The sequence below is a fragment of the Zootoca vivipara genome, chromosome 11 (genome assembly GCF_965207765.1).
Source record: "Zootoca vivipara chromosome 11, rZooViv2.hap1.1, whole genome shotgun sequence".
NCBI lineage: Eukaryota > Metazoa > Chordata > Lepidosauria > Squamata > Lacertidae > Zootoca > Zootoca vivipara.
In genome coordinates, this window is record NC_142594.1 from 23025795 (window position 1) to 23051562 (window position 25768).

General features: G+C 40.8%; 2 protein-coding genes across 18 annotated transcripts; one reads left to right on the plus strand and one right to left on the minus strand.

Annotated features, from left to right (window-relative positions):
• CBX3 (chromobox 3) lies at window positions 1-10923 on the minus strand. 12 transcript variants are annotated; one of them, XM_035128915.3, is made up of 7 exons: window positions 10862-10923; window positions 9113-9163; window positions 6019-6111; window positions 3223-3365; window positions 2270-2435; window positions 1451-1545; window positions 1-595 (listed from the first exon to the last, which is right to left on the minus strand). In XM_035128915.3, the coding sequence occupies exons 4-7, from the start codon at window positions 3357-3359 to the stop codon at window positions 469-471; spliced, it is 525 nt and encodes a 174-aa protein (XP_034984806.1). In that variant the 5' UTR covers window positions 3360-3365; window positions 6019-6111; window positions 9113-9163; window positions 10862-10923; the 3' UTR covers window positions 1-468. The 12 variants fall into 12 exon arrangements, with proteins under 12 accessions (XP_034984806.1, XP_088509628.1, XP_088509629.1 ...); XM_088653502.1 differs by having other exon boundaries at window positions 6000-6111; XM_088653503.1 differs by having other exon boundaries at window positions 10560-10923.
• A 248-nt stretch (window positions 10924-11171) lies between these two features.
• On the plus strand, window positions 11172-24711 carry HNRNPA2B1 (heterogeneous nuclear ribonucleoprotein A2/B1). 6 transcript variants are annotated; one of them, XR_004693421.3, is made up of 12 exons: window positions 11172-11393; window positions 16405-16515; window positions 17887-18033; window positions 18863-19073; window positions 19932-20033; window positions 20117-20197; window positions 20412-20474; window positions 21126-21245; window positions 21640-21762; window positions 22302-22384; window positions 23709-23813; window positions 24438-24711. XR_004693421.3 is itself a non-coding variant. In XM_035128907.3 (11 exons), the coding sequence occupies exons 1-10, from the start codon at window positions 11355-11357 to the stop codon at window positions 22361-22363; spliced, it is 1059 nt and encodes a 352-aa protein (XP_034984798.1). In that variant the 5' UTR covers window positions 11172-11354; the 3' UTR covers window positions 22364-22384; window positions 23709-24711. The 6 variants fall into 6 exon arrangements, 4 of the variants coding, with proteins under 4 accessions (XP_034984798.1, XP_088509620.1, XP_034984797.1 ...); XR_015946273.1 differs by having other exon boundaries at window positions 11172-11384; XM_035128907.3 differs by having other exon boundaries at window positions 23709-24711.
• The last annotated feature ends 1057 nt before the right edge of the window (window positions 24712-25768 follow it).

The following is a 25768-nucleotide window of genomic DNA, read 5'->3' on the forward strand; positions in this document are numbered from 1 at the left end:
TAATATAAAACTATTTTATTGATAAGTGTTCACCAGTATTTACAATAAAGTAAATAATATACAGTCTGCACCTTCCACTTACTAAAAAGTTTTTACCTGGTCCCTTTAGAACCAAGTAGCCACAAGTACTAAAGACTTAAAAGGACTAAACTGGGGGAAAGATGCATGCACAACAGTCATATAGAACTACAAAAACACTTGTGAATTTGTTCAATCTGCCATTAGGGTTCACTATTAACTATCAAGTTTTATAAAACACTTTGCCTAAAATGAAGAAAGCAGTACCAAATGCTCTCCGGTAATAAAACAAAGCAAATAGCACAAACTCTTCTTTCCTTTCTGTTTATGCAAAACACATTACTTCAAAAATAATCAAACTTGTCTCATTAAAACGTAGCTTTCAACATTTCTGGTAAGTTATAATCATACATATATAAAAAGGGAGGGGGAGGGGGATAACCCAAACAATTATTGCGCTTCATCCTCTGGGCATGAGTGCCAGGTTAGTCGTTCTTCATAAAAAGCAATTACAATCTGAGGGCATTTAACATTTGCTTCTTTGGCGAGCACCAGGTCTGCTTCATCAGAATCTTTCCTGTTTTAAGAAAAGAACATGTGTTTAGGATTTTGTGAGCCTCCAATCTGAAGTACCACTACTCGAACTTTTCAGTAGTAGTTATGCACACAACCCAATCCTAGACATATGTATGCAAAAGTCTGCCTGATTTAACGCAGCAGACCTTTCTCCCAGGCAAGTATGTACATGATTATCATAGACTTATCATTAAAAGGGTCAAAGGAATTCAGAATTCCTGCTCTAATCATTCAAAGTTTGCTTAACTGAGAATCTTGGACAGTAGCAGCTCTTCAAAGAGGGGAGGCATACTAGGTATTGTAACAAAACCTTAGTTGCTGTTCACTTATACCATCAGTAAAGCAGTCAATTGGAACTGAGGTAAAGTAGTCAATAGTAACTGATGGGAGAGATTTCTGAATGTAGCTGCTAATGCTGCAGGAGTAAGTGGACTTGGTTTCAAGAACACATGAATAAAACTGAGCTGCAAGTGTGTAGCTATGCTCTTTGGAGTAGAAATTCACCCTTAAACTGTAACCATTTAAATAATCGTACATAAAAGTACAGTAAAACTAAATACCAGCAATAGTGGTTTAAGTTTGAAAGACGTGGTGACAAAATAGGCTAGGGCTCTCTTCAGTTTAAAGTCTAGTACTAGTTAGTTTGGTACTAAACAGCAACAAGAGTGCCCTTAAGTTTTCTAAACTCCTTAGGTAGTAAAGAACCAGAATTATCAATGCTCAGAGTGAGGACCAACCAAACCACCAACAGCCTTTACATCCTATCAGTTTAAAACAGAAAAATTACAGTATATTCTTTTATCAAGGTCAAAGACAAATGTTGCATTGCTGCTGAACTTTCCATTCTACCACTTACCATTTCATAAGAAACATAAGTTCCCCACTACTGTCTGTGGCTCCAATTATTCGCTCAGGATCAAGACCTCTTGCAAATCCCCTGGGTTTATCAACCTGTTTGATTAAATATGGAGTAACATTTAAATATGTTCCAACTATTGTAGAAAAGCTGCCATAGAACACATAAATCTTCTCAAAGGTCTTCCAGAATGTCAGCAAAAAAAATTACACCAAGCTTTAAGTTCTTTTACCCATCAATTGTTTCATTTCACTTTCCATGAACATACTTATAACTTCACAGTACTAAAGAATTAACTTTCTGCAGATCAGAAGACATTTTTAGAAACTTTTCAGACTGAATGTTAAAGAGGCTACCAAGATGTAACTTAGAACAAGCAGCTTGCAAAACTGGGCTATAACAGCTCTTAGGAGATACTTAAGTTTGTGTTCAACACATGTTAAAAGCTGCATGGCTAACCACTATATTATGATTTTATACCAACCTTTGTTCAAGGAACGGAGGATACTTTACATCAGGAATAGGGAACCTATAGCCTTCCAGATTTTGTCGGACTCAAAACTCCTGTCAGTATTGCCATCATGACCACTGGACAGGATGATGGAAGTTGTATCACATCCACCAGGTCACCACCATGCCTAGCAGACCTGCTCCTCCCACACCTGCAGGGTATCTTCCCAACTCCATGAAATAGGTTGGGATGAGTAGCATGGCTGAATAGGCATTTGAACCTGGGTGTCCCTGACCCTAGTCCAACACACTAACCACTACACCTCATCAATGAATATTAGGAGAAATCCAAACACCAAACAAACTTACAGAATCTCTTTTTTTCTTTGATTTGCTGTCATCAGACTCACTATCTGAAAGAGATTTTCTTTTGGCACCCTCTGTTTTTTCTTTACCAGCTTTCTGGGAACTCAGAAAAGCTTCTATTAACTCTGGACAATCCAAGTTTTCTTCTGGTTCCCATGTGTTATCGGCACTGAAATGAAATTCATGAAAAAAGAATGGAAGTAATTACGGTAGAAATCTGGATCAAATGGACAAACTCTATAAAAGTAAAACAAACCACCCTAACAAAATGCTAAATTGTGCTCAGTTATTAAAGACACTGAAGTCATATTTCTCTGCTACTTAATTTTATGTGGGCCAACAGTTACAACAGATTCTATAAAATATTTCCAACCTACTTGTGCACAATCATTTAGACTTAAGATTATGGTTATAAGCCTGAAAAATTATCGTCATGGGTTACCCAGGTGTAGACAGTAAGGTTTGTTAAATGAGCTGAATTATTATTTCAGAGTCCACAAATAGTACTTAAGCAACACTATATAGGTCAATTGAGCCCTATAATAATGTTCAGTTTGCAAACATGCAGAACTGCACATAAGGACAAATATTTTTGGATGTTTCTAGACTTAGGGTGACTTTTCTAGCCTTTCACAAGTGCCAGAGAGAAATGAATCAATATTCTTCTGTTGCTGGTAAACTGGATTTTTGTTTTAAAAAACCCTGGAATGCTTACTTTGGTCTATGCTACTATATTGCTATTTATAGTAAACAAGTAGCATGTTTAGCTCAATAACAAAGCAAGGTTCTAGAAAAACATATTCTTGTTAATTGTGTATAAGTGGGAGAGACTATGCTACACTTTACACAACCTTGCAAACTAGATGGGGTGAGAGGTGGTCGTGCACTCAACAAGGACCAGTACACCCCCAACCAACCAAACACTGAAAATAGTAGTTCTGGATGAAGCTCCTTACTCAGTAAATCCTTTCCATTTCAAGAAGTACTCAACCTTGCCATTAACTACACGCCTGTCCAGGACTTTCTCCACAACGAATTCTTCAGGTTCTGTTTCTTCAACTTTTTTGCCTTTGCCGTTCTGCTTTTTCCCCATTTTATGCTACAAAACAAAATCATTTGAAAGTATGTATTTTAACAGTTATACTGCTACTCAATTATAGGTCTACATGACTTAAGATTCTCATGGAAAATTTCCTATTTTGCTCAGTGAGAGAACAAATTATTGTAAAAAGAACCCTTCTGGGTCAATGAAATTAATTCCAAATCTCTTTTGCAATGAATTCTAAATCATTTTGTTTGAAATAATTGTTTGCTATTTTGTTCCAAATAGCTTATTGCCATTTGCCTTGTCTGATGGGTAATAGAATATATTGCATAAAAAGTAAGCTTTAAAATTGAATTTTGGGAAGGTGCACATAAGATAGGAGGATGAGCTTCTTTAGCTTTTTAAATTACTTGCATACATGTTAGACCAATAGTCTTCAACTTTTTCAGACCTTCAACTGAAACATGCATTTGGGAACCCATTTCTTAAATTTTACTACAAATGGCAAAATTTTCACTTTATATTCTGGTGGTGCTGCTGCTGCAAGCCACCTTCAATCAGTTAGCAACCCAGTAGTGGATCCTAAGCCATTAGTTGAAGACCAGTGAGTTATATATGACTTGTTAATAGAAATTCAACAACAGTTAATAGCAGCTTGAGCATTTTTCAGATGCTAAATCTGAAACATTTATTTAACAATTACATCCATGCATGATTTTGACTTTCATTATGGACAGCAGAACATACATGTGCAAAAACATACTTGTGCAAAAGTTTCAGGGTTGCTCTTGATAAAGCTAGGTTGAAACTATGTGTTTACTGTTCACTAATACAAATGCCTATTGCATTGCTGGAACTTTATAAATCAAGCACAGCACACTTTAAATAAGACGGAAAATCACTTTAAGCTCCACTTAACAGTCAAACATTCAGATAACAAAGTACTACATCCACATCATCCTCAAAGCATTCCAACTTCAATAATGCACAATTTAGTGTAACAGGATTATTATTTTTCCAAATTTTCCCTATGCATTGGCTTGAAACCAGTATATTAGTGTCATGCTAGAAGTGCTGCAGTTCAAGAGTCAAGTGCAGAATAGTGGACAGTTTTGGAAGCACTCCTTAGGCAGTGTTTGAAACTCCTATTGTTCAGGTGCATTTTGTGACAGGTAATTTAATTAGTGCAAGCAGTTTCTGAGCTCTGGGCACAGTACTGCGCCTAAGACTTCAGATTAAAACTGCAGAGTGGAAGGAAAGAAGGAGCTTTTTCTGCCTCCCCACTTCCAGCTATTCTTTGAAGATTGAAAAAGAAACCCTCTTAAGAATATTGGGGGTGGGCAGGGGAAGGACTAGACCAGGGGTGTCCAACCGGTCGACTGTGATTGATCCTCAGATGATCGTTGTTGATCGATCCTTATTGCTCGCATTTAGAATCATGTCTCTCCCCCCCATGGTCTTTCCCTGCGTCGTGTTTAGTGTGCATTCCTTTGTTGTCTGCTGTAGCGCTGAATTCATCTGTTGGCGGCTGTGTTATTGGTGAGCGATTTATTTAATTTTGCACACTTAGAAGTCTGACCAACTCCTCTTAAAAAAGCTTAACAACTTTGACCTGCCCCCCTAAAATGGGTAGATCACTGCCAGTCCCCCCCCCCCCCAGGAGTAGACCTTTGGAGTAGACCTTTGGAGAAAACTAGACTGAAGGAAGAAATGGTCACAATTCAGAAACCCCAAGTTCTGTCAGCTCCATAATAATATACTTGCTTTTCTTGAGTGCCAGATAGCAAATGTCTTTTGATACTCAGTTTTGACAGTTAAGTGTCAAAAACAGCTTGACAGAGGTATGACATAGGAAATCACCTATTCAGAATGGGTATGGCAAAAATGAAAAAATACATATGCACAAGTACCTTGCACATAATATGCCCAAACAGGAATGTTAATGTCTCTTGCCCTCCAAGTGGTACCAAGATTACCAACGGAATGTGAATATGTGGAGATAGTTTCCAGCAGGTAAGACTGCCAGTGTGTGGGGGTTGTTTCCTCTCTAACTATGGGAATTTCGGAGATAATACAAAACTAGCAACCTACTTGTACAGTTATACTGTCATATCCCTGAAAACATTTGGAATAAAGCACAAAAGAAATAAAAAAGGTTTACGAATATATGCATGCCATATTGCTAATTAAGTCTCTGCATTGACACTCCCCACATCCAAGTGAGTATTTCCCACCCACCATTTGAAATTCAGCTTTATGTAGCTTTACACAGCTGATCATTCATGTCCAATCTTGCATGTGAGGAGGGGGCATACACTGGTATGTCAAACAGACCTACAGTATTTTAAGCTCTTAGCGGAGTGGAGGGATATGCAATTCATGTTATCCCTTCCTTAGAAACTATGCACTGATAAAATGACTTCTCAATTTTCAAAATGCACCCTGTTAAAAGCGCAACTGTTGATCTAGCATACCACTGTACAATGTAAAAATATATTATGTAAGACCTATACTGTAGAAAGGTAAAGGGACCCCTGACCGTTAGGTCCAGTCACGGACGACTCTGGGGTTGTGGCCCTCATCTCGCTTTACTGGCCGAGGGAGCCGGCGTACAGCTTCTGGGTCATGTGGCCAGCATGACTAAGCCGCTTCTGGCGAACCAAAGCAGCACACGGAAACACCATTTACCTTCCCGCCAGAGCAGTACCTATTTGTCTACTTGCACTTCATGCTTTCAAACAGCTAGGTTGGCAGGAGCAGGGATTCAAACCGCGCCGATCAGATCGGCAAGCCCTAGGCTCTGTGGAAAAAAGCTGAGAATTACTGACTGGGGACATTATCTGTCTCCTCCTGTGGAGCTTCCCCCCTCCCAAAGGAAAATTCTGGGGGAACACTGAAAAAATCCATCACCATCTCTTTGAAATTAGTTAAATGCATCAATACTTTTACAGATGCAATCCTATGTGTGAGCAGGAAGCACCATGATGAGCCAGAAAAAGCATACAAGACCCAGTGCTTACTGGGCAAGAGTATGCATTGTTAGGAGTTAAGCACTCCTTCAGGAACTGTAAACACTTGCAAATTTCTAGGTTCCCCAAAAGCATTGTCCTGTGAAATTCCCAGAAATTTCTTTCTGCATGGAATACTGCTATCAGGAATGATCGGAGTATTATGCAGATACACAGAAAGAAATTTCTGTTACTTTACAACCTTCACAGCCTGTTTGAAAATGTTTTTTCTTTAAGCTTAAGTTCACACTTCAATGTTTTTGGAGATCCATTTTGTTTACAGTTCCTGAAGGAGTTTTAAACTCTGAAATGTGATGAGCAATAACAAAATACATAGCGCCAGAACTTGTCTCTTACATTTCCTGTCTCCTCACCTGGGAGTAAAACCAAATGGGTGTGTTTTCTGCGTAAACATCCATTGGATTAATATGTAATTTAATAAATACACTAAATAGGACAACTGATAGATCAATGATGAATTATATGTTCTTAATACAGTAAAATAAAGTTTAAGTTTGATAGCAAAGCCAGTATTGTGTCCATATTTAACCTGTCCCCATTGAATTCCATTTTTTCAAATAAAAAAATGAGTATTTTTCCTCCATAGCTTCAAATTTCTAGAAATGCTACATCTCTAGATTTACTTATTGAATCTTACAGACACAACTAATTTTTACTCTTGAATTCCCATTCCCACCTGTCTTAAGAGATCACTTTCCTCTCTCAGGAACCATTTGATAACACTTCTAGTTCAACACCTTGGATGCCAAGGGCCAATACTGCTCCAAGAGAGCGGCTGAAGTGTATCTTGAAAAATGAAGCTACTATGTTGGCTGCATCCTCATTCCATGCTTTCTCCTCTCTTTAGTAATATATGTGCAGCAAAACATTATCCCAAGAAAAAAAGAATGATGCATCGGACTGCATGATCACAAGTCCCTAAGTGCTGGTTGGCCTGGCCTCAGTTATCTAGCAGAACTCTAGGATTCAAGAACCTAGCCATTCTACTCACAGGCTAGCCACAATTTTATGCACACTTGCATGGAAGTTTGCCTCATCCAAGACTTACTAGAGTAGATCTGCACAAAACTGAGCAGTTTGTCCCTCACCTTGCACTGTATTTCTGCTTCAGCCCAGAAATTATCCCTAGTGCTGCTTTCCCAGCTCCAAAAGTGATGGGAACCAGACACCCTAAAGTGCTTCAGACACCCAGTGCTACTGACTTCCCTTCCCTTCCCGCTGCAAATGTGGAAGGGAGGAAAGTAAGAATCCATTTGGGTGCTAGGAAGCCAAGGCACTCAGTGTACGGTACCTTTGTTACCATGTAAATTATTCTAGCTTTTTTTCTCCAGCTCCAGAGGTAAGAGAGACTAATTTGTGCAGTGGGTAACACACGCTACATCTTGGAGGACCATAGCCATTCTAATGATCACCTTCAACTAGGAGCTAGAGAAGCACATGGATCTTCCCTGAAGTTGTGTTCAGCTTGCAAAAGTGAGGAAGGATGTCCATTATGTCAGTGCTTCTCAAACTATCTGATGTGGTGGATGGGCAACATTTTCCACTTCCATGTGCCAGGGACCAATATCTTTACTTGGTCCCTGAAGCATCCCAACCTGGATTATGGTGGGGTTGCCTTGGACCAGCTGCTGATCAAGGACCACCACTTTGAATAGTACTGCATTATGCTACAAAGTTAACTAAAACATGGGAATTCCCAAAAATATTCCTACTGCTTAGAAACACAGCTTCATCCTTGACTGAGTGAACACAGGTTAACAAGGGGGCAGGCCACCATCCTGTAGTTGCAAAAAAACATGTGCCAAATTTTCAAGGTGCGGATCCAGGAAGCACGTATATATTTATCATTTTAAGTGTAAGAATGAAGGGTGACAGTTAATTCAGAAGGAAAAATATTACAAAGCCTTATTCATACATTAGAACTCTGGAAATTAGGGGGCACCAGGGATCTGCCTCTTCTGCCCTGTCCCCACTGCCCTCCACACATTGGAGGACAAAGGTCTGCAGTACTTGCGCTCATGGTGCAGGGTTCTAAATCACATTACACCTTGCAGGTAGCAGGGCCAGCAAGTGTCTCACTTTCCCCCTTTGCATGATTCCAACCATCAAAGGGCTTTAATGCCTGTCAATTAAACCAATACCTCCAACTCTGACCCTATGTCCAGTGTTTTACTATGTGCTGGAATCATGATCAGTTATATTAAATAATCATACGCAAACAAACCATAGCTTACATATTTACTGCCTATGAAGATAAGGCAAGCCCAAGGGGCTCAGTGGTTTAGACCACAGCGTCACCCACGTCCCTTACGTATGTTGCTAGCACAATATAATTGTTAATATAAACTGGAACTGGCACTAGATGCCACCACATGCCCTCTTAAATAGATTGCAATCTACCACCCACGCAATACTATTTCCTCAAGCGAAACGTACATTATTACCTCTCTAAAACAGAGGCGAGGAATTGTTCAATAGCAAAACACATTGCTACAAAATTTTACCTCAAAGCAGTTTCCAGCAACCTTACTTGTTGATATCCAATGTAGCCATACTCAGAAGATGCACTGAAATCAATGGATTTATGTTACTTGAGCCAAATGAGTCCAAGTCATTTGGATATCACCCACTTTCAGTGTCTGGTGTTTTTTGGAAAATAATGCTGGGGAGGGGAGATGTGGATGTATCTTTTTACACAGAGATGCCAACTTAATAAATCCGAAGAAATATGGTGGTAAAATCCTTACATATTTTAGGTGGTCATGAACTTACCAATGTAGATTTATTGGTGGCCATTTTTATTGCAGACTTGCTGAGCTTTTACTAGAAAAATGCATGACAAAAGGAATGTTGCATTACTCAGAGAAAGGCATCTCAGTACAAGTATGGTCCTTCTATCCAGGTGATGGGGGGAAACTCAAAATACATTAATAGAGTATGGAGTTAAGCCTCCATTATGCTAGGTATTATTTGGAATAACAGTTACCTACAATACATGATATGCCTTTTCACTAGTCAAATCTCACACATTCTGAGTTAGCACTAAAAAAAAGTTTGAAGGAAATAGTTATTTTGAAAAACTCTAAGACAACAAGCTGTAATGAAATAAAATCTTCAACTGTAAGGTATATTACAGAATCCTGAATCCATTTGTATCTACTTAGATCAGTGGTAGATGCAACCATTCAAGAAGATTCAGGATTAGTCTATTAATCAGCAGTACATCTACTATATAGGTGACCATTTGACACATAACTTTTGACACATAACTTTACACATAAACTGTACAATAAAACATTTTTCCAATTCCAAAACATTAGATACATAAATACAAAATACTTTCTCAAATCCTGCAGTTCTGATTCATGGTGTTTCCTCTGCAGAGCTATAAAAGTAGCAGCACAGCCATGAGATTCTGCAAAGCAAGGAAGAGACCATACACCCCTCCTCCCCCGCAGCTCTCTTGCACTCAGCAATCCTGAGCGCCTCCCACCACCACCTTGCAGGAGATAAGGTATCATAGAACAATTTCAAGCCAGGCCAATCGTGCTTCCATTTAGGAGAAAGGAAAGAAAAGAAACCCGGAACGCGAGAGCAACAAAGGCCAGTTGCAAAGAAATGAAAGCTATAAAATAGGTCTTAATAGCACGAGGTGAGCGCGCATGGGGGAAGGAAAGCAGACCCAAACCGGCCTCTCCCATCACCAAGAACATGAGAAGGCAAAGATGCAGGATCGGCTGCGGTGGAAAGCGCCATATCACCGCGTCGTTCAGGACGACTTCCTGCCCCCGCCGCCTCCTCCTCCTCCTCTCTCTTCAACGAGCTTGAAAAGACAGCGCCATGCTTTGACCCCCATCTGCAACCCCAACGCCACCCCCATCCAAGGCATTGAACCTTTATCTATAGATCTATATTTAAAGAAGTCCACGCCTCTGATCTCTGCTTTGTTCGCGGCCTGTGGCTCTTCCTCCCCTCACCATCTGCTGATTCTTTTTCTTTTTTTGAGGGGGGGGGGAGAAGCGGGAGCGGAGTAAGAAACAGCCCTGGCGACAATCCCCATTAAGACACCAACTAGGAAGCAAGCGATTTTTAAACTTCAGAAGTGAAGGCCCGAGGCGGGGTGGGGGGGGATGGGGATGCGTGGTCATCGTCCTCTTCCCCCTCCCCCACCTACAAACAAATAGACCCCGAAGCGTGATCGAAGGTAGGAAATGCCTACCTGGTAGGAGCACTTGTGGGCGGTTTTTTAATTACTAAGGCCCCACAAGGCGCGGAAAGAAACGGCGGCGGCCAAAACCTGAGGCGGGAGGAGCGGGGTGGGGAAGGGAAATCGGCCACGCCTGAGCCTCCCTCACAGAGTTACATAAAACATAATCCTAATAATGAGAGAAAGGGAAACAAGAGAGTCGCCCTGGTTTCCCTCCCACCCCTCGCCGTCCTGTTATTCGGAACGGTCGAGTTAGAAGACGGGAGGAGGAGAGAGGAAAGCGAGGGGGGGTGAAGAAAGCGAAAGATACGGACTTCCAATGGCGTGCACAGCGGCGCTCGGCTCCCGCGAAGTCTCCTGGCTCCCGGCGCGCACTGAGGCGGCAGCAACGGCAGCAGCTACATCTGAGGGGGCGGGGAGTGCGCGCGCGCGGCAGAGCGGGAGGGAAGGAAGGAAGAGTGGGGGCGGGGAGGGAGCCGCAGCCAAGGGCGGGAGCGCGGAGGGGGGCTGGGCAAGGTTTTTTCCCCCTCAGCGCCGCTGCGCGAGGAAGCAGAGGCTCCGCCCTCTTTCGTTCCCGCCCTTCGCTGCTGCGCCGCCGTCAACGTCGTCACCGCCGCCGCCCGCGCAGTCGTTAGCCGCTTCACACACTTCCATTGCTGCCGCCGCCGCCGCTACCGCGCCTGCAGAGGGGGGCTCGCCTAAGGCCGCTTCAGAAAAAAAAGACCGCAGCGATTTTTATTTTATTTTTTAAAAAAAGACCCTTTCGCCTCCTCCCTTGCTTCTCTTTGCTTCCTCAACCAGCCGAAAATGCCTCGCGGAGATCGGGAGAGCGACTGGGTGAGTGAGGTAACGGACGGCGTGGCTCAGTAATGGCCGACCTTTTTACACTCATTGTGTCCTTATGGGGTTTCCGGGCGGGCCAGCGGGCGGGCGAGCCTCCTGGAAAGCCAAGGCGCTAGAGAGAGAGCGGGGATGGGGTGGAAATGGCGGGTGCTGGGAAAAGCGGTTAGATTTGGTCTCGTGGGTTGTTTTTTTTGAAGGGGCTCAGGAAGCGCCTAATGGCGGGTGCCGTTAGCCGCTCGCTCGCCGAAGATATTTTTGCCAGGACCTGTTTAATACAGCACTGAATTTGAATACCATTAGCAACAGGGCTTTTATTTTCCCCAAGCAGCAAAGGAAGCGCTTGAGGGGGCGGGAGGAGAAAGCGCGCTCTTTTATACCGTTTGCGCCGCTAGGTTAGTGCTAGTTAAGCTGATTTAAGATAGAAAGCGGTGTGGATGGGGCCTTGGTTAATTATACTCCCCCTTTTTGGCGCGATTATTAGTCTTCGTGAATCTTCGGCAATTTCCGGACTACAGCAATGGGTGGGCTTTTGTTGCCTTCGGCTCTGTCCGGAAATTATCGAAGGTGCTTTTTCGAGGTTCGAGTACTCTTCGGCCGAGGCCGGACGTCGTCGGCTGCGTCCGGAAACAGTCGAAGGCCTCGCTGGAGATGACGATGCGCATTTTGGGTGTCCCTTTCAAAAGCATCTCTCGCCATGATAAACGGCTTTGCGTTACCTCAGGTTAACGATGGTTTAAGCAAAAAGCAGTACAATGTGGAACAGTGCTCGATTCATTATTACTTTTTGCCCCGGTTACGTCGCGCCAATTTTGTGGCTTTGCGTATTTAAAAAACAACCCTGGGGCTGCAGGGATGTGTGAATTTTTAACTACGTAAGAATGAGGTCCGCCATTACCAGAAAGACGGGATGGCATTCTCCAATCGCGTTACGCAAAGCACGTAGCTCCGTTCCGTTAGCGGGAGAAACCTTAAGCTCGGGTCTTTGCGTGGAAGGGATTGCGGTATAGTGGTGCTGACGAGTGCGGGGACTAACTGCGGCACAATACGCCAGTAGCGTAGGTACTTGAGATGACGCAGAGTCCGTTAACTGGAAAACACTTGGTGGCGCAGTTGGCGGCGCTTGTTGCCTGCTACGGAAGACGTTAGTGGGGAAGGTTCTGGAAGGGACGGCAGCACTTGAGGGGGCGGGGGGAGGCTGTGGCGGCTAAGTAGTTACGACAAGTTGGGGGCCCTCCCACATAGGACTAGGGAGAATTATGGAGGTCAGTAGTTCTGAGCCGTACGTATAGTACGGAAAGGAGGGAGCGAATATGTACGAAGTGAAGGAGCGAGTAAAGACAAAAGGCGGGTTCCCTCGCCCTCCTCCCTAATCTGATAGGGAGGGGGAGCGCGCGTGCGCAGCAGAGCGGAATACTGTAGCCTTTCTTGGCCTTCTGGGAACGAGCCCCCTCCCGGTGGTGCTCGGCGCCATTTTCTCTCAGCCCGCTGTGCACCTCGGGTTCTCGGAGCCGTCACATGGCGGAGCCATCCTCGCTGGAGAGGCGGAGGAGCAGCCAACTCTGTGGCATTAAGTTCTTGAAGGGTGAGCAAGGCTTATAAACTCGCGCCTGCCTTCCTCATAAGGTGTTTCAGATCGTTATATTAAAGTCGATAAATCAAAAGAGTTTGCCTCAGCAGACATGTTACCGCTTGCTTTCTTGAACCTTTGGGTCTTGAAGGCTTAAACGCAGCGAAGCGCGGGGCCTTATCGCACTTAACAAATGGCGTTAGTTTGCTTCGGGAACTTTTTAAATAGTATTTCCCAGGCAATATCCAGTGGCATTAGTATTTCCCAGGTAATATCCAGTGGCGTTAGTTGCAGTTATTAGGTACCTGATTATAGGGCTAAATTTCAATTAAAGGTAATTCCAGACTGCTATTCGTTAAGAGTCAGTACCGGTAGTAATGTTAAAATCCCCATGGCGACCTTTCTAGGTCTGACCCACAAACTGCTTGGAGTAGTGGTGGCAAAAAGAAAAAAAAACCAGTACATTTCTCAAGCTGTGGACATGGATTATTGATGGGCCTCAGCCTCTTTTCATACATCCACTGTATCTCAACAGCAGGTCCCCATGTGCACAGTAATAGGTACAGTGGTACCTCTACTTATGAATTTAATGCGTTCCGAACACACATTTGTAAGTCGAATCCCATAGGAATGCATTGGGAGAAAAAGTCCGTAAGTAGAAGCAACCCTATCTAAACCGCATCCAAGATGGCGGACGGAGCTACATTCGTAAGTAGAAACATTCGTAAGTAGAGTTATTTGTAAGTAGAGGTACCACTGTATATGGGGAGAGTGGCAGCAGGTAGACGGGAGGAAAGCGTAAATAGATGACAATGTGGCTGGCCAAGTGTGAGGGAAGGAGAAAAATTGGAATTTCCTGCCTTGAAGGGGATTGGACTAGATGATCACTGCGATCCCTTCCAACTCTATAGTTCCATGATTCTATGACTTCATGGAGGAGGCACACAAAGAAGGGCCTGAGATGTTATTATAGGGCTTAGGTTGGTTCTTATGGGAAGAGTCAGTCCTTGAGGCTGTGCACCAACAGCATATTGCTGGCAATATACTACAAAGCTCAGCAGTTTGATGTAGATGTTTATAAAACAGTATAGGGGATAAAATTGAACCCCAAGGAACCCCACATTGAAGGCTCTGGGGCTGAAGAGCTCTCCCCAAGCATAACCTTTTGGAAATTACCATCCAAGTAGGACCAGAACCACTGCAAATTGGTGCCACCAACCCCACCCCGGACTTTCACTCAAGGATACCATGGTTGATGGTACTGAAAGCCGCTGAGAGGTGAAGGAGAATTAACAGGGATGCATATCTCCTATCTCTCCTGACAGAGATACAGGGCAACAAAAGTAATTTCTTTGCTTAAAGTGGGCCTAAACTCTGATTGAAATGAATCTAGAAAACCAGTTTCCTACATGAGTACCAGGATCTGGTCTGCAACCACCAGCTCAAGAACCTTGCCCAAGAAGGGAAGATTGGCAGCTGGCCAGTAATTATAGTGGTACCTCTACTTACAAGGGACACAGGTGATCAGGGCTTGCTGATCAGAAGGTCGGCGGTTCGAATCCCTGAGACGGGGTGAGCTCCTGTTGCTCGGTCCCAGCTCCTGCCAACCTAGCAGTTCGAAAGCAAGTCAAAGTGCAAGTAGATAAATAGGGACCGCTACAGCGGGAAGGTAAACTGCGTTTCTGTGTGCTGCTCTGGTTCGCCAGAAGCGGCTTTGTCATGCTTGCCACATGACCTGGAAGCTGTACGCCGGCTCCCTCGGCCAATAATGCGAGATGAGCGCGCAACCCCAGAGTCTGTCACGGCTGGACCTAATGGTCAGGGATCACCCTTACATCTACTTACACCCATCTCTGGTTATGTATCTGCAAACCCAGAAGTATTTTTTCCGGTTTCACCGCGCACGCATGCGCAGAAGCGGTCCCTCCGGTTGCGGAAACCTCGGGATCTGACCGGAGCTCCAGAACAGATCTCGTCCGCAACCAGAGGTACCACTGTACTTAGATTTTCTGAATCCAGTGAGAGTATTAAAGAGTGGTCTTACCACTGCTTCCTTCAAGCAGTTAGGCACCACCCGCTTTCACATGAAGGCATTAATCACCTCCCTGAATTGAGTAAAGATGGCCTGGAGATGAAAGAAGAGTGGGTTAATATTTATTAATTTGGGAATAGAGAGCAAGGTGGTTGGAAAAGGAAGCTAGTGTTGGAGGAAGTAAAAGTTTATAGAGCAAGGATAAGTGATGAAATAATTTAATACTATTCTCTACAAACTGATGGATAAATGAATACTTTGAGAGGCTCTGTTCAGAGACTCTAGATCAGCAAATTCTGCCTAAAATGGGAATGCTAGGGCATGTCACCTCCTGAACCAGTGTTTTTGGCTTGAGGAAAGCTGAACTATAGAACTCAATGCTACAAGGAAATTACTGTGTCAAAAAGTATAGCAATTATCAAGAGGGATCACATGTAAGTACATAGTGGTGATATCTGTAATTGCCAGTTGGTTATGAGCTCTTAGAATCATTGAATTGTAGAGTTGGAAGGAACCACAAGGGTCATCTAGTCCAACCCCCTGCAACTAAATCATACAGGTCCTACCCTCCAGAGCTGAAAAAAATAAGCTTGGTCCATCTTGTGACTGCCTGCCCTTCACCATTTTGCCCTCTCAAGTGGGCCATAGGGATAGAAAGAACCCCTGAACTTGCAGGTTGTCTTATACTAAATATCCACATAATAATTGTTTGAATAGCATACATAGAAACACAGTACTACCGGTATGTATAGTAGTTTTAGTGTGCAACTATGTTGCAGACTTTGAAAAAGAGAAAAACTGGCAGTGTTTCTTACTGCATTTTTGAGAAACCAGGAGTATGAATGGTTACATCATTGTGAAATGGGTGAAGTATTCTAAACTGTTTTCACATTGAACCTTTCTAGCTATGTCTTCTGTACTAGGTCACAATACTGTAATTTAAATCTGCTGTATTTTTAGAAGTAGATTTTCTCACTCCTGAATATTATTTATTCCAGTGTCTGGGAGTGATGGAGATAGTCAGACCTTTGGCAGGGAACAATGAAATACAGTGGCAACTTAATCCGTTCCAGAAGTCCATTCCAAAACCAAGGCGTGTTTTCCCATTCTCAGCTCTCAACATCATCCCCCTGCTGTAAATAATAATAAAAAGATTAGCTACAACTATTTTCTTGTTTGTATTAAATCCTGGGTTTCTTTGGGTAGGCATCAAGTTCAAAAAGGCTTCTCTCAGTTGTTTCCTGGCAAACATAGAGCCTAGATTATGTATTTTTTATATTTTTCCAACTGAAGTGCTTGGCCCAAATAGAAAAGATAGTGTCCCAGTTATTGTTGGATATAAAAAAAATAGTATTAGAAAGTGTTTAGGAAGAAATTGTATGCTATATTACCGGGGATTTTTCTCTTTGAATTAGAGGGAAAAAGAACAGTTCCGCAAACTATTCATTGGTGGCTTAAGCTTCGAAACAACAGAAGAAAGTTTGAGAAACTACTATGAGCAATGGGGAAAGTTAACGGATTGTGTGGTAAGTTGTGTGCATTAATCTTTGCTTTTAGCTAGCTTTGGGTATGGGGAAAAAATTAATCTGGAAAAAATAGGCAATATATTCTCGTTGCTATTCTGGTCCTCTTTGAACCCAGATGCATTGGAAGACAGCATGCAAGATGAAACCATGTTTGGTTTATTAGCAGCCATAACTGTCTTCAGATTTCTTTTTCCTTTGTGCTGAAGTGTGAGAAACCCACTTCAATGATTATTATTAATAGGCATTGATCACCCATGAGAACATATTTTCTGAGATTAAGAAGTCTAGTTCTTCCTTGAAGCTAATGGTGCTTGTATACTCTTTTTAACTTTAGGTCTAGAATATTTTTTAATAACACAAATAGAAAATGTTATTTTTGGGTAGTGACAGGTTAATGTCACTAAGCTTTCCTGACTTAACCATTGATTAACATAGATTGTGATTTTTAAAATCAGAAAATTGAAACATTCAATCATCACTTTTTATGAAGCCTATAATTCATCTTCCATGAAATATATTTTGTATAACTTAGAATATAGGGGAGGGATGCAAACACCTATTTTTGGAGTTCCCATTGAGATGTTGACTATATTTTCTTAGAACTTTACACCCTGTGGCACGTTGCAGTCTGCTTTATAAAAGTTTTCATGGGTTGCTGTGTAGTATGACAGGCATTTTAGAAATATAAACCCATGTCCATGTAGAATTAGAGCTATAAAATTGTGCCATTTGTTATATTAATGTTTCTTTTTTGTACCTATGTTGCACTTGTTTACCAATGTTAACACAATTCATATAGTTATCTTTGAGTTATTGATCAAATATTTCCAGCAATAGCAGCTGGCCATTAATTTTATTTTAAAATACTCTTTTAAAAAGTACTTATTCTGAAAGAGGAAATGTTTCATCTTTTTTTTACCATTTCAGATGGGTGTTGTGTGTATTATTGGTTGTTTTTCTAAGCCACAGCAGCCATCTTTATCATCTTGACAAATACTTTATTTTTGCAGCACACCATGTTGTAGGTCAAGGTGAGGAACCTGTGATCTTCCAGAGTTGAAGAGAGTTTAAGTCCAATAACATCTGTGAGAGCTACAGATGAGCAATCTCTGTTAGCAGCAGTACTATATGCTGACAACCTTTGATAGTTTCCAAACTCTCTTTCCCTCAGCTACAGTATTTTTCTACTCAGTTATTTGTTCAGACTTCAATTCTCAAACTACATTCTTTGGGGTACAGTTGTATTTCTTCTTAGCAACTGCTTAGAAATGTAATTGCTAAACAATTATTGGCGATAGCAAAATGTGTGTGGCAAAAATTGTCTAGTAATTTAGAACTTAATAGTTGAAATGCACAACCTTCATCTTGTAGGTTATGAGAGATCCTGCAAGCAAACGCTCACGAGGATTTGGTTTTGTAACATTCTCTTCCATGGCTGAAGTTGATGCAGCAATGGCTGCCAGACCTCATTCCATTGATGGAAGAGTAGTTGAGCCGAAAAGAGCTGTAGCCAGGGAGGTAAGTTTGTTTTGTTTTAAGTTTGAGATATTTTTATTTCTTACCTGTCTCTTAGACACGTTTATATTATTCAGAAAATGTTTTTGCAACTTGGAGGACATACGTACATGCCCAATGGGTTAGACCCATTCAGCAATACTTCCTTAACCTGTGCTGAGGTACGGATTTCATGCAGTGACTTTTCTGTGGCAGGTCTAAAGCAGTTCATGGAATGTTGGCAGTGTGCAGCTGAGGGAAAAACTGAACTAGATTATCCTCGGGGTTCCTTTCAATTCTGTGATCATACAACAAAAGCCAGGGATCTAAAGTTAATATATTTTTGATGATAGAAACTCAGCGTTGGCATAGCATATTGCCTCAAACTGTGTTACAAATCAGGAAACTCCTACTTCAAGTCTTGCCTCTGCTGTGAACTCAATTAGGCAAGCCACTCAAGCCCCAATATATGGGGATAATAAAACAATTTCACAGGATTGTTCTCAGCAATACAACATGCTAATGTATGTGAAGTGATCCAAGCAGTCTTAGTGTTTATGAATGTTACACGTGGCCAAAATTATAGGTCATAGCGGTAACAGAAAAAGACAACTGCTGAAACGTTCCTGAAATAAAGCAATAAAAATAATCCACCTCATAATGTTTAAGGTGTCAGTTTCCCACACTGTTATTAAAATTTTCTGATGTTTATTTGATGCAGCTGAAATAGAAATTGAAAGTTTTCTCATTTTTAGTTACTTATTAACACCAGCAGCTAGAAATTCAGGGTTTTGTTTTGTTTTTCGTTTGACCAACAATTAACTAGGCAGATTTTCTAAACTTATTTTTCAAGGAATCTGGAAAACCTGGAGCTCATGTTACTGTGAAAAAATTGTTTGTTGGTGGAATTAAAGAAGATACTGAGGAACATCACCTTAGAGACTACTTCTCGGAATATGGAAAAATCGACACAATTGAAATAATTACAGACAGACAATCTGGTAAAAAGAGGGGCTTTGGATTTGTAACTTTTGATGACCATGATCCAGTGGATAAAATTGTATGTAAGTAAATATTATTAATAATCTTTGTCACTGTTACATATTTTATGTACCCATGTTTGGGCCTGGTTCTATATATCACTATCAGCAAGCAAGTCATTTCAGGATGTATGTAAATTGCATACCATGCCTATTCTGTGCAAGAAAATGGTTGCTGCTGTTTTAAGCCAGCCTTGGTAGCCATGTTATTAGTGTTGCTTGCCAAATTGTGATATGGCAGAGGTATTTTGATCTCTTCTGCTGAGCAGTGGCAAGAACATCTTCCACTTTCCTGCAGGAAGGTGTCATGGGGGACCATGCACATCTTTCTTGTTGAAGGTATTCACTGCCTGCTGAACAACAAACTAGAACTGGGGTCTCCTGCCCTCCAGCAGGAAAAAGTGGTGCGGAGTGTGCCTGACCTCAGGTTCACGAAAGTACTTGCAAATTTCATGTTGAGCAAGTAATCTCATTTCCCTTTTATTCTGGGCCAAGCAACCCCTAACTTTCCTTTGAAGCTCAGAGATTAGGAGTGGCAAGGATCGCCACACAACTGCTAAAATGATTACTGTCTACTCTGCAGCTGCAACCTCTCCAGAAGGCAGTGGCTATTTCAACCTTGGCAAGCACACTGAACAAAAACATAGAAGCCTGGCTGCAATTCTATACATATTTTTTTTGGGGGGGAGTAAGCATCAATGAAGAGCATAGAATTATTTCTAGGTCAGGTTTCTACTAGTGTAGAAGTGTATAAAATTGAATTTCACCATAGTGTTGCAGTCTTCATTATTGTTTTCTCTAATTTTGAACTGAGACTGCTGTGAGGGATTAGATTGAAGGTTGTATCATTTGTTTATTTCCCCCCATCTTTTGTGAACACAGTGCAGAAATACCATACTATTAATGGTCATAATGCAGAAGTAAGAAAAGCTTTATCTAGACAAGAAATGCAAGAGGTTCAGAGCTCAAGGAGTGGACGAGGAGGTATGTTTGCAAATTGCATCCTATTTACATTAAATGTTTTGGAAATAGTATTGTAGTTAACTTAAGCTGATGAACACTTTCAGGTAACTTTGGCTTCGGAGACTCACGTGGAGGTGGTGGAAACTTTGGACCTGGACCTGGAAGTAACTTCAGAGGTGGATCTGGTAAGTCAGTTCATAGGTGATATTTGCAAAGCACTAAGTAAGCCCACCTAGATTAATCTGTTACAAGTTTTTATGACCCAGGGTTCCATAAAAAGAACACTGTCTGTTACAGTGGTCTTCCTTTTCCTTATGTGAAAATGATATGACCAGCAACCATTAATGTTTTCGTTTTTTGCACTAGGTAAACTAATAGGAAAAAGTTTATTTTTGACAGATGGCTATGGAGGTGGTCGTGGATTTGGCGATGGATATAATGGATATGGCGGGGGACCAGGAGGTTAGTCTCTTTAATTTGCTTAAGAAGACATAGTATGTATGTGTGGTCTATGGTATAAGCAATTAAATTTTCTTTATGGTCCAATAAGGTCTAAAAATACTCAAAATCAATGTAATTGCCATCATATGCCCGTAATCCATTGTAATCTATATAAATACGCTGTAATTCAAATAGTTTTCATTTGGAACCAAATCATTCCTCCAACAAATTGGTGATGGAGGACCTCTAGCCTTCAGACCTAATAATGCCCATGAGGCTTCAAGTACGTGTGTGTGTATTGCACCTTGGCAAGCATTGCTGATTACAAAGGCCATGTGCCTTTGTAAGTACCAGATTTTATTATTGCAAAGTGCAATTACATGAGTAATTGTATCAAGTGGCTTGCAGGATAGCAGCATATATTGATGTTTCTATCAATTTGGTTCTTGTCAAGCAGCAGCCCCCACACTATGTGACACATTGCTTTATAGAGGAAAATCATGTGGTATAAAAGTCTTGTTTCCAACAAAAATTCATATTATTTCTTTAAATGCATATTATTTCTTTAAAATGATATGGTTGTGGCCATAATACCCTATATGAAATATAAGTTCAACTCTGATATAAGCTGCATGTTTTACTGCATGTTTACTGAGACTTATTTTACAATAGGTGGCAATTTTGGAGGCAGTCCTGGTTATGGCGGAGGAAGAGGAGGATATGGTGGTGGAGGACCTGGATATGGCAACCAGGGTGGGGGCTATGGAGGTGGCTATGACAACTACGGAGGAGGTAACGTTGGAAGGAAATAGAACACAGGGCCTTAGCTTTAGTTCTCTCTGTTGTGGTGGGAATTCAAAAGAATTTGTGGTGGCAGAGTATGTCTTTTTATTAAAAAATTATTTGAGGTGCTGTGGGGGATAATAATTGCCTGAAAGGCAAGATAAAAATACATTGCTCTTGAAACTGGAACACAAAAGGTGTTCTGAAGCGTTTGATAACTACAAGGTCTAAAAATGTGTTTATCATGGCTGATCCAAAGCTTGATAGTAGAGTATTAAAAAAAACATTCCAGTCCATGTGACTGCCAACAGCGTTCTATATAAGTTGAAGGCATGTTTTGTGTGACATTCTATATTCAGAGCCAGCATTTTGATTATTCAGCATAAACTTTTTATTTATTCAGGCAATTATGGAGGAGGAAATTACAATGATTTTGGAAACTACAACCAACAGCCCTCAAACTATGGTCCAATGAAGAGTGGAAATTTTGGTGGAAGCAGGAACATGGGAGGACCATATGGTGGAGGTAATACGAAAAGTAAAATAGAAAAGTACCCCCCCCCCAAAAAAAATCCTGGATTTGCCTTTAGGAGAGGAAGAGGGTCATTGCTATCTTTCCCTAATAGCATATCAGTGAGTGATTGCTGGGCTTACATAGTGTTGAGGTGGTGGGTGGGTTTGCACCCTACAACCCACTCCCATTGTAGTGCTTTATTTTTCCCTATAGGCGTGAAAGCCGTTCATACATAGTAGAAAGGCAAGAGGTAACTTGCAATTGAAGTGGACTGCCCCTGGTGACACAGCAATTAAAGAAAAGGGCAGCTACCACATCCCCGTTTACACAGTTCTAAGACAGGAATGTACTTTAAGAGTTGTGTTTGTTAGATTTAATTAGATCTGGTGATCTACTTTGATGTCAATTTTGATTGAAATATGTTGGGAGCACATTGATTGTTGTAGAATTGAGCAATTTGGGTGATTACAGTTTAAAAGTAAGATTTTGATGAAGCTTGAGAATGGCTGTTCATCTGTGTTAATTTAATGCTTTCCGTTTTAACAATGCAGGAAACTATGGTCCTGGAGGAAGTGGAGGAAGTGGGGGATATGGAGGGCGGAGCCGTTACTGATCTTCTGTAAGCTTTTCATGGGTGAGTACATTTTTAAAATGCTAAAATTGCAGTGTTTCTTGACTTTAGCTGCAGGGGTAAAAGCTTTTTAGGATATTATCTTTCCTTTAAAAAAGAAATTGGGTAGATGGATAACTTCATAACCTATTTTTTTACTCTTTACTTCTGTTGAAACAGGCTTCACTGTATAAATAGGAGAGGATGAGCCCAGAGGTAAAAGAACAGCTTCAGGTTTTCGAATAACATTGTTAAGGAAACTTATCTCAGTCATGCATAAATATGCAGTGATATGGCAGAAGACACCAGAGCAGATGCAGAGAGCCATTTTGTGAATGGATTGGATTATTTAATAACATACCTTACTGTGGAGGAAGGATTGTAAAAATGCCTTTGAGACAGTTTCTTAGCTTTTTAATTGTTGTTTCTTTCTAGTGGTCTTTGTAAGAGTGTAGAAGCATTCCTTTGATAATGTTAAATTTGTAAGTTTCAGGTGACATGTGAAACCTTTTTTAAAGAATTTTCTCAAAGTTTTGAAAAGCTATTAGCCAGGATCATGGTGTAATAAGACATAACGTTTTCCTTTTAAAAATTTAAGTGCGTGTGTAGAGTTAAGAAGCTGTTGTACATTTATGATTTAATAAAATAATTCTAAAGGAAATGTTGTGTAATCTTAGATTTATTTAAAATACGTTGTAAATTAAGGCAAGGAGTGGGTAGTAGAAGGTCCCACAAATACTACAAAGTCATTGTTGTACATGTAAATGTGGTCAGATAATGTTTTCTGTAAATCACCAGGTTTAAAATACCTAGATAACTTAAGGGATATCTCTGCAAGGAGAAACACCTTTTTAGATCTTTTAGATGCTGCTTCTTCAATGGCAAGGAAAGGAAATATCCCCAGCGAGGTACTCTTCCAGGGACACAGGTCTAGTGCAAGAGAACTCTTGAGAACGGCACTAAGTTCAGCCAGTCTTAAAAAGCTGTGCTGTACTTCTGCAGAGCTTTAACTACAGTAGTTTTATAAGGATGCCAACGAGAGCTGAGGGTGTAGAGCAAAATAGTTCTAAGCTTCAGTTAAACTTCTTTAGGTAAGATCTTATTTACTTTTCCTTTCTTAATATTCCAAAAACAAGAAACTAATACTATATGACAGTGTACTGTTTCAGTATAGTGGTATATTATCTAGTTTAACATAGCAATGAACCAAGTTAACAATTGTGGTTGAAAAATTTAAGATTGCTGTTTTTGTTTGTTTCTTGGGATGTGGGTTTTTGTTTTTGCTATTATATTTTCATTTATTTTAACTTCAGCTGCTTAACCTATCTTTCCCCCTGCTGGAATCTAGCTTTATGCACCATGGACAAGCAATAGACCTGCTGAGCAAATGAACCAGCCAAGTGTCCATTAAAACTTTGCAAGGGTCCCATCCCTGCTATGGTTAGTTAAAATGGTATGTTGCAGCTCACTTACCTGGTACAATTTCATGTTTTTATCCTTCAATTTTTTTAAAAAAAATAAACACTAAAGGTGGGTAGGAAAATGGTGAACTCTTAGGTATTCAGGGCAGCTGAAATCTTACTGTCATGAAAATTGTCTACTGCGTTGTCTGAAGATGCTTATTGTAGAACTTAAAATGTAGGAATAATTTTACTCATTGGTTTATAGCACCCATTCTTGCGTGATAGTTGTATACAAGAAATTAATATATGATGTGGAATTTTTATGACTTGCTAAATGAATTTGGCTAGGATGCTAATTTGTTTTTCTTGCATATTTGTGGAAGATGTGTTAAATGTCAGGTTCCTTTGTCATTTTTTTATACTGTTATGTATTGTTGCTGCAATTTAAAGAGTAGCATATTGTTTAATTTGGCTGTTGTAGCCATAGGCATACGAGCCACAGCTTTTTCAGCTCAAATATTTGTCTTTTAAAGTTTGTCTCTGGTACAATCTGTACACTAAAAGGTCTTGGTTTGCCTCATCTAGATTATAGCCATTTGCTGAAGTTTTCCTATAGGTGATACAAAGAAGCATACATGATAAACTTCTTCAGATACTTTCTTTTTCTTTGGCAGGAAGGTGCCAGCTGCAGGTAACTAATGAAGAAGTGGTCAACCACAGAAAATTCAAGAAATAAGATTTTTCTATGCTCGTCACAAAATAGATGGTTTTGCTGGTTTTATAAAACCTTTTTAGGTTAAATTAATATTAGTGCAGCCTATTGTAATGCTTTTTAAAATAAACTGTTCTTAGAATTCAGCCTGAATAGGAAATCAGAATTAATGTTTTAAGACAGCAAATACTGTGTCATATTTTTTATAAGTGATAATAAACTTTTCTACAAAAATATTTCTAGTCTGATAACATTTTAACATTTCACACAGTTAAAATATAAACCATGCCACTACATGACACTTCAGTCTAGAAGATAGGAACTCATCGACTTTGGGTGTTGATTTACAATGGCTGTGTAGCGCCCCCCCCCCCAAAAAGACAGCCGCAAGTAAGAGGGAGGTATCAATATGCTGTAGGTACAACGTCAATATCTGTAGAAGTATTTGGTTAAGTGGGTCAACCCCTTTTCTGCACTCTATTCCCCAGAGAACTAAAGCTAAGGCCTAAACATGCTCATGGGTTCCAGAATGCGGTGTGGGCATAGAATGTAGTAACCTCAAAGGCGGTGTGGTTGGCTGAAGCACTGAACAGAAGCAAGCATGGGTGAATGGTAAACAGTTGACCAAGAGTCATTTTAGGGTCTGAAAATATAGTCACTGATCTACTGAACCTTGCTTGCATGCACAGAAACACCTTTGAACTAGAATGTCGTTTTAGATACAGTTCTTAAGCACTGACACAATGTTGGGGGAAATCATTAAAAAGACATTGCCTGTGTGAATCTTGTTTTTAACATATCTTGCAGTAAAGCCCATGGTTTTCTTTAAAGCTACATATGATCTCTTTCCAGATATTCTTGCATATCTGAGCTAGGATTTATTCCAAAGGGCATGCCTTACAGTGGTACCTCTACTTACGAATTACTCGACTTACGAATGTTTCTACTTACGAACGGAGATCCGTCCGCCATCTTGGATGCGGTTTAGATAGGATTTTTTCTACTTACGAATTTTTAGATAGGGTTGCTTCGACTTACGAATTTTTTCTCCCAATGCATTCCTATGGGACTCGACTTACAATTTTTTTCGAATTACGAATTTAATGCGTTCCGAACGCACATTCGTAAGTAGAGGTACCACTGTGTTTTTATGGTTAAGGGCAATACTCTGGCCCTCTTCAAAAACAAAGTGTACTTAAGTTGTGTTAAATTTAAGAAACTGCATGAACATGGTGTTGGAAAAGTTAACCTACTCTACTGTTTTGGTTACAGGTAGGTAGCCGTGTTGGTCTG

Excerpts from the sequence above, each read along its gene's own strand:
- HNRNPA2B1 (XM_035128907.3), top strand. The coding sequence starts at position 11,355 with ATGCCTCGCGGAGATCGGGAGAGCGACTGGGTGAGTGAG. Across the intron at positions 20,198-20,411 it reads TAACTTCAGAGGTGGATCTG|ATGGCTATGGAGGTGGTCGT; the intron begins GTAAGTCAGTTC and ends TATTTTTGACAG. Across the intron at positions 20,475-21,125 it reads ATATGGCGGGGGACCAGGAG|GTGGCAATTTTGGAGGCAGT; the intron begins GTTAGTCTCTTT and ends ATTTTACAATAG.
- CBX3 (XM_035128911.3), bottom strand. The coding sequence starts at position 9,136 with ATGGCCACCAATAAATCTACATTG. Across the intron at positions 2,436-3,222 it reads AAATGGAAAGGATTTACTGA|TGCCGATAACACATGGGAAC; the intron begins GTAAGGAGCTTC and ends ATTTCATTTCAG. Across the intron at positions 596-1,450 it reads CTTATGTTTCTTATGAAATG|GAAAGATTCTGATGAAGCAG; the intron begins GTAAGTGGTAGA and ends TTCTTAAAACAG.